This window comes from Cygnus atratus, chromosome 1, assembly GCF_013377495.2.
Source record: "Cygnus atratus isolate AKBS03 ecotype Queensland, Australia chromosome 1, CAtr_DNAZoo_HiC_assembly, whole genome shotgun sequence".
NCBI classification, from domain to species: domain Eukaryota; kingdom Metazoa; phylum Chordata; class Aves; order Anseriformes; family Anatidae; genus Cygnus; species Cygnus atratus.
Window position 1 is genome coordinate 30,782,381 of NC_066362.1, and position 13,687 is coordinate 30,796,067.

Genomic DNA, 13,687 nt, shown 5'->3' on the forward strand with positions numbered 1-13,687 from the left:
CCTGTGTAAAAAATACTGTAAACACCCTTTATTATTTTGAAGATGTGCAATTTACAAATGTACAAAGCAAAAACACTTTTTTCAAGAAGGATTCACTCTGCTGTTGTAGCTTCCTCTTGTAAGGGAAATGTGCATCTGGATCTGACTGGAATAGATTTCCAATTCTGAATGCCAAAGAGCAGTTTCTGTTCATTCTTCCTGGATTAAAAAATGTAATAATAAAAAAATTCAACTCTGTTCTTACCTTAATCACTTTCGTGTAACGCTTTGTCACAGCATTATGTGTATATTTATTAATGAACTTTGGCTGATAAAATAAATAGTGTGAAGCAGTGTTTGGAAGCAGATGTAAATAAGTACTGCATAAATTTTCCTAGCCAGTCCAGTTTGCATTCTCCTTTAATAGCTCCTCTGCTTTTCTGTACTTGGAACTTTCAGGAGCAGAAACTGACCTTTGTACAGAATTGTACAAATGATCTTACTTGAATATGTTTGTTCTCAGATCTAGACTAAGACTATTCAAGTCTGCTTTCATGTGTGACCTATAGCAAGGTTTGAATTTATGTTGCCATATTTAAGTGGCTTGAGTTAATCTAAAGAACCACCTAGTTCTTTATTAAATGATTTTATAATGCATTTATCAGCCTCTTACCTGGTAAAAATGGACAGTTGCATGCCTAGCTTTCAGACTTGTTCATATGCTCATCCTATTTACTATGCAAAAACTCCTTTCTAAAATGTATTTCTGTGTAATTAGTCTATATTGGGCTTTCCTCTTTTTTCCTTAGAGAAAGGGCAGCAGCAGCAACCAGTCAGATTACAGAAGATATCTTGGCACCCTCTCTGCAGCCCAACATCCCTGCAGTCACTCAATTCCCAGTTTGTCTGCCTCACATGGCACTGGCCATGATGCAGTGCTTCTTTGAGGAAAAAGGTTATAGGGTTTCCCTTGAACAAAAAAGTAATTTTTGAAAGGTCTAGAAATTCGAGTATTTTGAACTTTTTTCATCACTTCAGGTCCATGTCTGCTTGGACAGGAAAGAAAATGGACAAGGAAAAGAAAAGAAAAGGTAGCTGTGCCAATTCTCCTGAAGCAGACCCTGTCTTTACCAAAGCAAAGTCTGTGAGATCTGACAGATCCAACTTCTTCAAAAGGTCAGGGGATCAATACTCCAGCACCAAATCAGAGACCTCCTACACCAGGAGGAGGGCTAGGCAGTCTTCAGAGCTCACAGGGGTTAGTTCTGTCTCTGCTTCCCTCTGCCAAGAGGAAAAGAGGTCAGACGAATGGAAGTACAGGCATGGCTCTAGACATCATGCTTCTGAGCAACAGATAACGGGTTCGGAGGAGGGCTCAGATTTTCAGGCAGGACAGCCACCCCCTTTCCAGCAACCCCTCAGCTGCAACTCAGTTCGTGGCTCAGTGGCAAGGCAGCATTCTGCTCTCCAGCACTGGTTCAGCCAGACCCCAGACTACAGCTCAGATTCAGAAGACACTCAGAGCTCCTACCACAGGAAGGTAAGACCTTCTACTACTCATTTCTCTGAATCTGAAAAGAATTCATTAATGAAATCTGTATTTTTGCCTGAGCTAGCTACTGTCTTAAAGGATGCGCTGACAGCAGCCAGACAAAGTATAACTTCTGTGGCACAGGCTAGGTCCCACTCAGTGAAGCACCCCAGGGTACCAATTACAGAAGTTCCAGTGGTTCCTCTACTAGCAGCTGGGACCAGTTCCAAGACTTTTGAGACTGACTCTATGGACGGTTTAAAAGACCAAACAGCTTCTGTGAAGGAGAAAGCTGAGGCTGACAAGGCTTTGGAGGTTGAATCATCCCCTGAAGATGGGGAAATGTCATCTGAATCCCCTACAGAAGACCAAGAAGGACCAGATGCTGTGCGTAGGTTTGACATGGAGAATCAGAATTATCTGTTCAAGCACATTAAAAGAGCGTTAATGTTGAAAACTTCCAAATGTGAACACCCTGCAGAAGAACTGCCTATCTTATCTGAAGAAGGCAAGGGAGATAATGCACTTCCTATCCATTCAGCAGTGGAAAATCTTGTCTGTAGAATATGGAGTAATCCTGAGGCAAAACATGAAGCCCCAGCAGTCCTATGTAAGCTGTATCCTCTTCCAGTGGATAAAGCTGCTTTGTGGGGGACTTTGCCTAAGGTAGACAGGGCATTGGTTACTGGTGATTCTGTGCTTTCAATGCCTGCTAATGGGGATGCTCTCCCTAAAGATCCTACTGATAGAAAGATTGAGGAAGCAATTAAAAGATCTTTCAAGCTGGTTGCAGCCCAGCTTGGAGTATCTATCTATTGCACTTATGCTTCTAGAGCGTTACTCATATGGCTGGAGGAAGAACGAGCCAGAATCAAAATAAAACGGGTCCCACCTGGTGCTATACGAAGGAAACGTAGGCTATGTAAACTTGCAGCTAATTTTATCCATGATGCAGCTGAGGATTCTCTTAGACTCACAGTTAAAAATATGGCATGCCTCACAGTAGCCTGGAGAGCTATATGGCTACGTCCTTGGACCTCATCACTAGATCTCAAATGTCAACTACTGTCTTTACCATACACAGGTGGCAAGCTATTTGGTGAATCCTTGGTCCAGATCATGAAGGACTTTGCAGAACACAAATGTTCCTCACAACAGCTGAAAAAAAAAAGCTCTCTTCGAAGCTCTTCATTTTCTTATCCTCGCAAGTCTCTGAGTTACTTCCATTCTCCTCCGAAGTTTAAAGGAGGGAAAAGAAAGTATAAGTTCTCACATTCATTCCATGCCAACTATGAAAGTACATCTCATTTTCAGAGAGACACCAGACCATCAAAAGGAACTTTCTAAGAACATAGGCTGGCTTCTTTTCTCAGGAACTGGGAAGAGTGAAGGATTTAGAAATTTATACTGAATAAACTTCAATATTTCTAGACAATGCTTAATTGCTAATGCCGATAGTTAGAAAATTTGTTGTTTCAAAATAAGATTTAACTGATTAAATGACTTAAATCTTAATGATTAATTATGATTTTCTAGAGAAGTCATAGGTCTCAGATTTAGGGGAGTTTTTTGTCACACTCAGTTTGTAGGCTTCTCAGTATTCTGGGGTTGCTTGGACTTTGAAGTTTTGCACTCTTCCACTGGGTTTTTTCTTCTAAGAGCAGGTCTCTGCAGAACCTGCCAACATCCAGATTTTTCTAAAGAGGAAATAATGCTCTAAAAAACCTAGGTGTTTCAGGAACCACAGAATGAATGACTGGGTATGCGCTGTTTGTGTAACTGGTGGCTTTACTGCATCTTTACATAGCAAGGGAAAACAGTGCCTCTAGAAGTCGTTTTTATAGCAAGCTGATTTCACTACAGCCCCAGTGGTTTCCTCAGTTAGAGAAGACACTGAATTGTGGACAGTCAATGCCTACATCAAGAAACTGCAAGACATACAACTAATAGTGAAAATGTATGTTTATATTTAAATTTAAAATAAAGACTATACAGAGCTCCTGTTCTGGTCAGCGCAGATATAGAAATCAGCCTAAGTTTCCATCCTGGGCCATAAAGTAAGAGAAATTAAGAATTTATGTCATCTACAGACCTGTGAATTCAGGGGAGGGTTGGGAGGAGGATGCAAGCATGCATTTCTAAGTTAGCTTTACAGGAAGTATGAAAGTATAGCTTTTCATGTCTCTTCTTACATGATATCCAAGTGTATTTGTCCTCTTGTACTCCGTAAAATCTCCTTAGGAAGATCAAAGATCAAGGCAGTAGCAGGACTGCTACTATGGTTACACAGTATGTTCACACATTTTGTTGAATTCTTTTGCCTCTTGTCTTCAACTTTTGTCACAAACTATTTTTCCAAGACATTCCTAGCTATGCTATGAAAGACTTTCTGGAAATGATTGGTGGAGAGTTCTTTGATTGTCAGATAATCTATTAGTCTTCCTTCTTTTTCTAGGTTGATTAACGATGAGGATGTAGTATGTAACTACAACAGTATTTTTTTTATGCTGTACTTATGAAGATTTATTGCAGCCTAGGTTTGTTTCCAGGGGTATCTAGCAATGATTTTTGCCTCACCACAATAATTCTAAGGTCAATCCCTTCTAGCACAAGCTGTGATGTCCGCAGACTGCCTGGAGGATTTTAGTCTCTAAATAGTCTGATTGGATTTGGCAATGATCTTACTGTGTCCTCATTCACACACACATGCTTTCTTTGATGGTTCTTATTTTAATTCTTGAGCATCTCTGTCACCTGTTTTTTTAAATCATTGCTTTGATTCCCGTTTGAACATTTTTCCTCCAGAAATAGCAAAGGTGGAAGGTTTGCTTAAATTTATCTCGAGCAGATTTTTCTTTAAGATATTTACTAGGAGTAGGTCAGACTCTTTGGCTAACAACAGCTTTTTCAACCTGCTGCCGTTTAAAGCCAGAGCTTAATCTCCTGTTTTTTGCAGATTCTGCTAAGATTGAAGATCAAATATTAGACATGCTAAAGAAAACCTACTCAGAAAAATAAGTTATTTTGTCTTAGCTAGATTGGAAATAGTAAAAAGTTTTGAAATCTGAATTGATACAGGTGCTTAAGTGCATAGGGAAAGAATTCTTTACCTGCACAGTCCTCGGGATCCCAATCAATTTAAGAGTGTGAGCAGAAATCCATTAGGTGTTGGGGCAGAAGTTCTCCTGGAGTCTACAGGAAAGCCACAGTGCAAGGTCCTGTAACCCTTCTGAGGCTTTATGTGGCTGCTTATACTTAAACATCTCTGGGCTGTTGACCTGAAGGCACAGAAAAAGAAATTTACTACCAACAAATTCCATCCTCAGCATCCTCTTTCTGCCCAGAAAATAGCCCAGAATGCTTTACCCATTTTGTTTGTTTTGTGTTGCCTTTCATCTGACAGTTGTGTTATGAGGAAAAGTAGTATATTGCTAACCATATATTGAGTTGTTTTGCATGTTCATGAATGTGGCAAAGTTTAGTGGGAACTAGTTGCCTGCTGGACTGCAGAGGCATCGTAATACTGTCCTCCCCATTCTGACTGGTTGCTGCATGTACCCATATCTAAGGAAGAAAAATTGAAAAGTTGAAAGAAGAAAGGAGATTTCAAGGTACATATTTCTTTCAATAACTGATGAGCTTGTGAAATGGAAGTACTTTTTTTAAAAAATAAGTTTGTACTTTGCATTTACACGTCATTATTGTTACCTCCATACTTCTTCATCTCTCTTAATCATTAGCTGCAAGTTTGCTATATGTTTCATTAAATGAAGGGAAAAGATACATGTATTCATATATTAGCAATCATTTGTGAAAAATATTTAAAACTTTTAGAGTCTGCTTTAATACTAAATGCACTATCCTTATTGAAGGGGCAAGAAATGCCTGGTACATCTTAGTACATACGAAAATGACTGGTGCGTCTTTATTAACAAACTTTCATCCTTAAAATGCTAGTGGCATGGAAATCATTTCTAAGAAAACAAATCATAAAAGTATCCCTGAGCTTAACTGTCATGGTCATCTGATCTAAATATAAAATTCTTACACATTCTCACCTCTTGTTTTGTTCCTTTTCAGTACTTACTGTCTCACTCTTAATTGAAGGCACTGCATACATGACACATTTCAAAATACTTCTTATATTTTCCAACTGTAATTTTAGTTAACCCAATTTGTACCTTATTTTTCATTTCAGGGTATTACACTAGATAAGTTTAAAAGTCAGCAAGCAAAATCGCAAACAAAAACTGAAAGATCTATTTTAATAGATCTTGATCTATTCTGTTTGAATTTTGGAATAGTTTTATGAACAATCAGAAACAAGATTAGCAAATCTTGCAGATACTGTATCAAAAGTTCTGACTTTAACATGTTTTTGCAATATATTATTATATGTTCTAAAGCATAAAGTGTTTTATAGTTCTTTGGGCATCAGTATTCATAATGGGACAACTCAGTGGCTTTTGTAGATTGCTTCTTGGCAGCACACAGAAAACTCATTCATTTCCCCAGAGCACCAGGGTCCCTTCTTTATTTTGCACCCTCAGGGTTACAAACGTGCAGTCCAAAATATTGATGCCTTCACTTTTTTTCTCTGTCTCCTCTTTTCTCTTTTATCCTCTGTTTCTTTCCCTTCCAACCAAAACATTGTATTAATCTACTACGAGAGTTTAGAATCCAGCTTGAATCAAGGTACCATGCAATGTGTTTCCTTTTCCTGAGCAAGGAGTGGAAAGCACCTTGGGTAATCCCTTTTCTTTTTTTCACTGCCAGAGTTTTGGCAGAACTTCTTTCTGGACTTTTATGGTGAAAAAATGGAGTGAATACTCAGGTGCAGATTTAGTTTTGCATCTGCTGTAACTGTGCTCTTATACCAGTGCCCACCTCCATGCACGTGCAGTCCTGGGTGAATCTGTAGTTTTGTTTGTTTGTTTTTAATTATACAGACAGTAGAATCTGCATCCTTACTAAAACATAGAAAAAACAAAGACACATTGCATCCATCTGTGTAAGTATTTCTTTATTATTTGGCATATAAATACATTTTGTTTACAAAAATACAATCGAAAAACCCTAAGAGCAACACAAAGCAAAAGTTCCCCTACCCAGATTTATCTAGGTTATAAATTAAAATCGAACTTTTTTATTGGATTAAACACAAAAATGTCTGAAATGTGGATATTTTTTCATACGGTGGTGGTGTCTTATTTATTTACTGTGCATTTCCAGCCTAGTGAATTATGCTAGATAAGATCACACTTTAGAACATTTGCACAGAGTTTCTTGACTAGTTGGAATAGGGTACAAATGCATTTTTTAATTTGTTTTCATTCCTGAATACTACAGTGTAAGCAATTATGAAGCAACGTTCTTCACTAAATGCTCTTACCTCAAAGTCATTAAACACTTCAGGTCATTTTTCTTGGGGATTAGGACCCGATACTATTTCAAAGTGAGGGTTTGGTCTTCATTGCTTTTGTATAGCCTATTTTAATGACTCTAATGCCCTCAAATGTGGGCAATGAAGAAAGTACATTGCTATCTGACAAGGAGACTCATGCAATTTTTAAATACTATGTTCTTCAGCCTTTTTCATACAGGTTCCTTCCAAAACAATCTCCAAATGAGTGATGTCTTTGTAATCTGCTCATGTTTGCAGTGTCATAAACATATGCACTTTGCTGCTAGATGATTGACATTTTCAACTAGAATTCATTTAAGTGTTAATAACCTAAATGTTTGCATTATCAGTGGGCACAGAAGATCAGTGATATTTATCCTCATGCCATGTACACAGCAATAACTAAAAACAAAGTTAAGCCAATATGATCAAGTTTAGAGTTTTGGCCTTTGTGCATTTTAATTTTAACATGATGTTTTTCTTACATGTTAGAAAGATAGATGTTCCTACTACTTCTGTGTATGCATAGAAAAGTAAAATCTCTGGTATGCATTTTTTTAAAATTGTCTGCATAGTAGAGGCATACTTCTTTTAAGACGTGAAAACTTGAAATCTTCCAAAGCCAAAAAAGGACGAGGAGATGAGGAGTACCAGCTTGATGGAAAATTAATGTAATGTTTTTTTGCAACAGTGAAATGCTTCTCAATAGGGCATTTATTAGCTAACAGTATAACCTGTGTGACCTTGTACATACTTTATTGCTTTGATTCCATCTAATAATGTGGATATTGTAAATATATTTTTATTTACTTGATATTCTGTACATTTCTTTATATTTTCCTTGAATTGGAAGTAAATAATAATAATCATTTGCTCTTTGGTACCTATATAAAGTCCTGTGTTTCGTTTAAGGCAATTGCACCCATAAGTGCAGATGCCTGTAGTGTTTTTTAATTAGAAATGGTTTGGAGCTACTGCTGAAATCTTCACCTTGAAACTGAAGTGCAGTGTTAAGTATTCAGAAATAGACCAACTAGATCTATTTCATAAAATACAGGCTTATCTCAGCTACAAATTTGTTCAGGGTTGCTGATGGCATTGCAGCTTTTCCACCAACGAGGGAGAGACTGCAGTGCTTTGCTAAAGGGATCCTTCTTCGCTGCCTTTCTTTCTTTTCTTCTTTTCTGTTGTGCTCCAGATCATCATCATCAATGCCAGAACATGTTACTAGTTATGGATTAAGATAGAGAGGTTGATCTGATAAGTAATGAAAAAAAACTAACCAAAAACTAACCTCTTAACTGCTCAGTTCTGGCTACTGTAAGCTGAATTGTTGCTTTACCTCTATAGAGTAAATGTTTTAGCAATTTTAAAAGCAACTTATTATTGATAAAATACTGATCACTATCAGGATATGGACTTTGCTTTTCTTCTTAGGCTATTTTCATTTGTTTCTTCTGCACCCTTTTAATGGAATATATAGGTCTCTTGAAAGGTAAGGCTGAAAATTGCAAGTCTGGCCTGCATTATGTAACAAATTATTTGAAATGCAGCATTTTATTTTCTTTGTACTAGTAAAGAAAACCAGTATATCCCATTTAACTAAGTTCATTCTTCATTTGTGTTGAAGGAGTCAAAGAAAATAAGTTTAACAGACTAACTTCACAGCACATCATAAGCTTGTTACTCTGAGGAATAAATAAATTATTTTTTTGTAACTTTACAACCCACTTTTTAATGCTTGCAGTTGCATCTAAATTGCTTCCAAGCCAAGGGCACAAGTCTTATGCCCTTGCACAAGTCATGCACGATGAAAAAAAAAAAAGAAAACCACAAAAACCCCGCCCTCCACTGAGGACATTTGCTGTTTAAACCATTACTACACCATGTATTCATGTCAACTGCATCATATTGACTTGTCTCTCCAATGTGATGTGGGTTTACTAAAGGATTATAGGGCTGCACACATGCTTTTTATAAACTCTGCATGCATGTCTGATTTTGCCTTAATGAATCGTACATCAGTTAATTCATTTTGTTTGTTTGTTTGTGTCTCCAGTGATGCAGAGGACCATAAACCTCTAAAAAAAGGAAGCCGGACACCTTCAGACAGAACTGTGAAAAAAGAAGACAGTGATGATAGTTTAGTTGACTATGGAGAAGGTGTAAATGGTCAGTTCAATGAGGATGGCTCCTTTATTGGACAATACAGTGGTAAAAAAGAGAAAGAACCTGCAGAAGGAAATGAAAGTTCTGAGGCTCCTTCTCCTGTAAATGCCATGAATTCATTTGTGTAATCAAAGAACTCGATCCCCTTGTGTCCTCTGTTTGTTTAAAGCACTTGTACATCCTCCTTCTCATACTATGAACATGCAGGTAACAAAGCTCCTCACCTCAAAATGTTTATGCTATGAGAACATGCCAGTCAATACAATTTCTCAGTATGATGACACATCAAGTGGTATGTTAGTATGAATCAAAATACGAAATTCAAATTTTGTTCGAAACTTGGGTTTCCATACTTTTTTTAAAAGGAACTGACACTAAAAAATAACATTGACTTCTAATTTTGTTTTCTGTTGAAAATATGGTATAATGCATGAAAAAGATGCTACACAATTCACAATCTCATGTACACTATAAAAACATGGTTGGACAGTTCGTTATGCAATCCTCGGCTGAATCCCTGGATATGAATTCCATTTTCATTGTCAGAGTGTTATAGTAGTATTATATAGAACTTCAATGTCTTTGTGGACATTGTTGTGAAATTGGTGACTTAATGTCTAGCTATCATATGTCTTTTTGCAAGACAGTTAGGAACAGTATGTACAGTATATAATTGCTAAATGATTTAAGTATGACACTTGCATTTGCTGATGCTTAATGAGACCCTATTATCTGCTCTTTGCTCCTATTACTTTATAGCCTTTTTAATCTATCAAGTATTACAGCAGTACAGTGTTCTATTTTTACATCAAAACACATTGGATTGATTTTAGGGCATAAAAGATACGCATTGCAATGCATTTTGGAATTTGTACAGTCACTGAAAGAAAAATTTTAAAATGACAGAAAATATTCCAGAAAACACAGGGCAAAATACATTCAGTGCCTTTATACAATATGCATTCCATAATGCACTGTACTGTGAAGTCAGTTGCTGCAGTAAACTGTGATTAGTGGACAACTATCATTGCCAAATAAAAATGTAAAATAAATAAATAAAAAAAGTGTTATGAAACTGTTGTGCTAAAAATGGAAGGTTTAAAATGTTTAAAATTACACAAAGGAGAGTATGATTTTTTTTCCTTTAATAAAATAAACACTTCCTAGACAGTTACAGCACAACATGTTTTCATGGCCTTAGAAGATTTATTTAGGAAAAAAAAAAGCAAAAAAAAAAACAACAAACATGACAAACACAACTAGAATTAAATTATTTACTAACACAGCAAGGTATAAGCTCTTGTAAAATAAACAGTTAAAACACAAGCTAGCCAACTACATCATCAAGAGTGCGTTTCCCTCTGTGTCCTGGCCTGCTCAGTGTGGCAGCTTTGGAATTATCTACACCCCGAAACAGTGTGGGGTTACCACTCATGACCGCAGAATTCAATCTGACAAGTGCTCGTATGGTTTAGTGGTAAAGGATTACCATTATCAGTTACAAAATTATTTTCTCACATACTATATCAATCAAGTGTTTACCTCCAAATATAAATTTTTATAACAACCTATGGTTGAAGGAATGCTCAGTTTCATTTGCCAATAAATTGGTTTTTCATAACTTGCATCAAGTTTAATTTTAAGTAAGCTTTTTATATGTAGATATTTTGTTGAATTTGTAAATACACTTAAAGCGTAGGTGCTATATGCTTCTAGGTGTTACAAACAAATAAAACAAGAAAGCTTATGTTGTACTGTGTAAGAAGTACTATAGCCAATGGTGTGCATGGTATTTTAAAGCATCTACTTAAATATATATTATTTTTTTTGCTGTGAAAACAAAATAGTGAACTGTTCTGCTTTTTTACTGCAGATTCCTAATTGAACCATTCAGAGCTTTTGCCAGTGCATTACATCAGACCATAGTACACATCGCAGCTTTCATGTATATATTGTAGGTAAAGCACAACCGAAGTGATCATAAATGTACGCTAGCTGTAATAAGCTTCTTCCGCACCTTTGAGCTTTTCATCGATCAGTTTTCTTAATGGGAACCGAAATAAGAAATGAATTATACAAACATTGACTACAAAGCACAAAGAGAACATTTCTTAATAAGATTTTACCGATGGTTTTGGTAAAAGAGAAGTATAATTTTATTTAATTGTAGATGCTGAATTATCTGTGCATGTGGGGGTAAACATACAGGCTCACTTCTGTAATAGTGCAACAGATTTTGTATTAAAAATAAATGTGGTTTTAAAATTTCACTGTTTGTTCTGTTTACACTAACGGTAAAAGTCAGATCTGATTCACCATGTAATTAAGGATTCAAATTGGAAAAAGCATGAAACAACTCTATCAGAAGCTGTTCCCATGTTGCTAAAGGACTTTACGTACCGCAACCGAATTATTTATGGACTATTGCCTATCTTTACATACCACCATTTGAAAAATATATGAATTCGTCTATTTCCCATTGAAATCTGCTGCTGTTTACACTTTACTTCCATTGATGCTTTATTTAGTCATATTTCTGCAATCGTGTCCATGCCTGTAAGAGTGAGTAAGAGAAAACAAGAACATTCATTCTAAATTAAGGGCCCTCATATAGGATCCCAAATCAGTATTTTGTGTCCTAGAGGACATGCAAAATTCTGAGTGTTCATTTCTAAACAGGATATTTAACAGTACATGAAGTGAGGCAAGTTTAACACCTTTCACAGTACACAAAATCCATTGCAATGCTATTTTCACACTTTGTCTATTCTTTGTATGAATGGAAACGCACCAGGCAGGAGGGCAGTTGCTCCACAGAGAAGGCCGCAGGAGAGTCATGGATTCCAAGAGGTGTGGATGCTTCAGGAAATACATCAGAAAGTTGATGCTTGTCTGTGATGCTCGAAAGAGGGATTTTGTCACTGAATCAGGAGCCATTCTGTCCACCCTCCGAGGCACCTATATACTGGACCCCCTTGGCTATTCCCACTTCTGTCACCTGTGTGGTGAAAACTCTGGCACCCTCAGACATTGGTCTGTCTGTTTCTCTGTACAGGCATCTATTGTTTTTTCCAGCAATGTACATTGACTGGGAGATATGAAATACAACTGCTTCTATTTTGATTAAAGATAATTCCTGGAAAGAGGCATCTGAGTTCCCTAGGCTTTGTTGGGACGTGATAACCATTTTTGGAGACACACCTGTTCGTCTGTTCCTGTTTCCCAAAGTGTGTTAATACATACAGTTGCTACATTTTCCTTTTAGTGATTTACTTTTGCTTTTGGGTTTATTCTCACTGAAGTGATAGTATAAATCCAGAGGGAATTAAAGAGGATACTCCACCAGTAGTTTTTCTTGTAATCTTCTATTCTCACATTGTTCCTAGGAAAATAGAGTTTCCTTGTGAATCCGCATAGCAGAGGCAAAGTGGCAAAGTGAACTAAATTCCCTTGATATGCTGTCTGGCCCATTTTGAGACAATCTAGAGAAATAATAAATGAAGCAATATTTTCTACAGTACGGAAGTGGGCTTTTTGTTGTTGTTATTGTTGTTTTCTCTGAAAGAAGGATTAGGGATAAAAGCAGGAAGATGTTGAGATGTTGAGAATTGTCCTTTGTTGTGTGTAATTGGAAAGTAATTGTCCTTTGTTGTGTGTTTCTGTCTCCCTTCCTCTCCTGGCCTTCCCTCTTCTGCTATCTTAGGAAAGAACACTTCAGAGAGCTGGCAGAAGCAGTGCCTGATGTCATGGGAAGATGGAAATAAATGAATATGCTACTGTAGGGGTCTACCCCCAAATAATGCTTTCTGGGGTGCAAATTAAATCCATCTGGTCATCATTTTTAATCTCTGAGGGGATTCATGTTTTCTCTTGCTGCTCTTTGTGCACATGAAGTGGAAACTTTAGACCAAGCTGTCAAGATAAGTGCATGTCAACAGGATGTTGACTGACAGTAGATGTGATACATCGTGACTGTAAGCAAACAAATTCTGATCCTTGTGGTCTCACAACTTTTGGCAACAAAAATATATGCAAAGTTTCTTACTGTACTCAAATGTAGGTGACCCAGTAACAAATTCAAATCCTGTTTAGTATCTATAAAAATGAACCCTTCATTTGAGGGCTGGAGCAGTGTGCCCAACTGTGCATTTGGCAGCACTGGCTTTGTCCCCTGGGGAAGCACTTCAGGATAAAATTAGAGCAAGCTTGCTAGTAATGGGATTGCATATGTTACATGCTGAGAAATGAGGCAGGGCAGGGGACAGCTTCTGTCAGCAGGTCCCCTCCAGCCTCTTGTCCTCCCTGACCCTGAGGTACCCAAGTAGAATAAAGAAGTTCAAAAGATGGTCTTTCCTCATATGCTGGGGAAAAAAAAATAATAATAAAAATAAAAAAGAAATATATATATATATATATATATATAAAAACTGAATCTGTAAATAGAAGTTAATTCTGCCTGGATTTCTGTTATGTTTTGGATATTAGTGAAGAGGAGGAAAAATGCCTGGTCCCCAGTTTTTCAAGTTGTACAATTACACGTGCCAGGGTTTCAGATCTAATCCTAACTCCAGTGCCTGACTTCTGGGAAATTACTCACTCATACT

At 37.0% G+C, this 13,687-nt stretch overlaps 1 protein-coding gene across 30 annotated transcripts in view; it reads left to right on the plus strand.

Moving 5' to 3' along the window:
• NRCAM (neuronal cell adhesion molecule) overlaps positions 1-9,211 on the plus strand; it is a 58,916-nt gene extending 49,705 nt beyond the window's left edge. For 27 of the 30 annotated variants that reach the window (XM_035543955.1, XM_035543965.1, XM_035543956.1 and 24 more), the window contains one exon: positions 8,974-9,211. In XM_035543955.1, the coding sequence (XP_035399848.1) occupies positions 8,974-9,211 (238 nt within the window). The other 3 variants (XM_035543970.1, XM_035543952.1, XM_035543978.1) reach the window with 2 other exon arrangements.
• Positions 9,212-13,687: the final 4,476 nt, after the last annotated feature.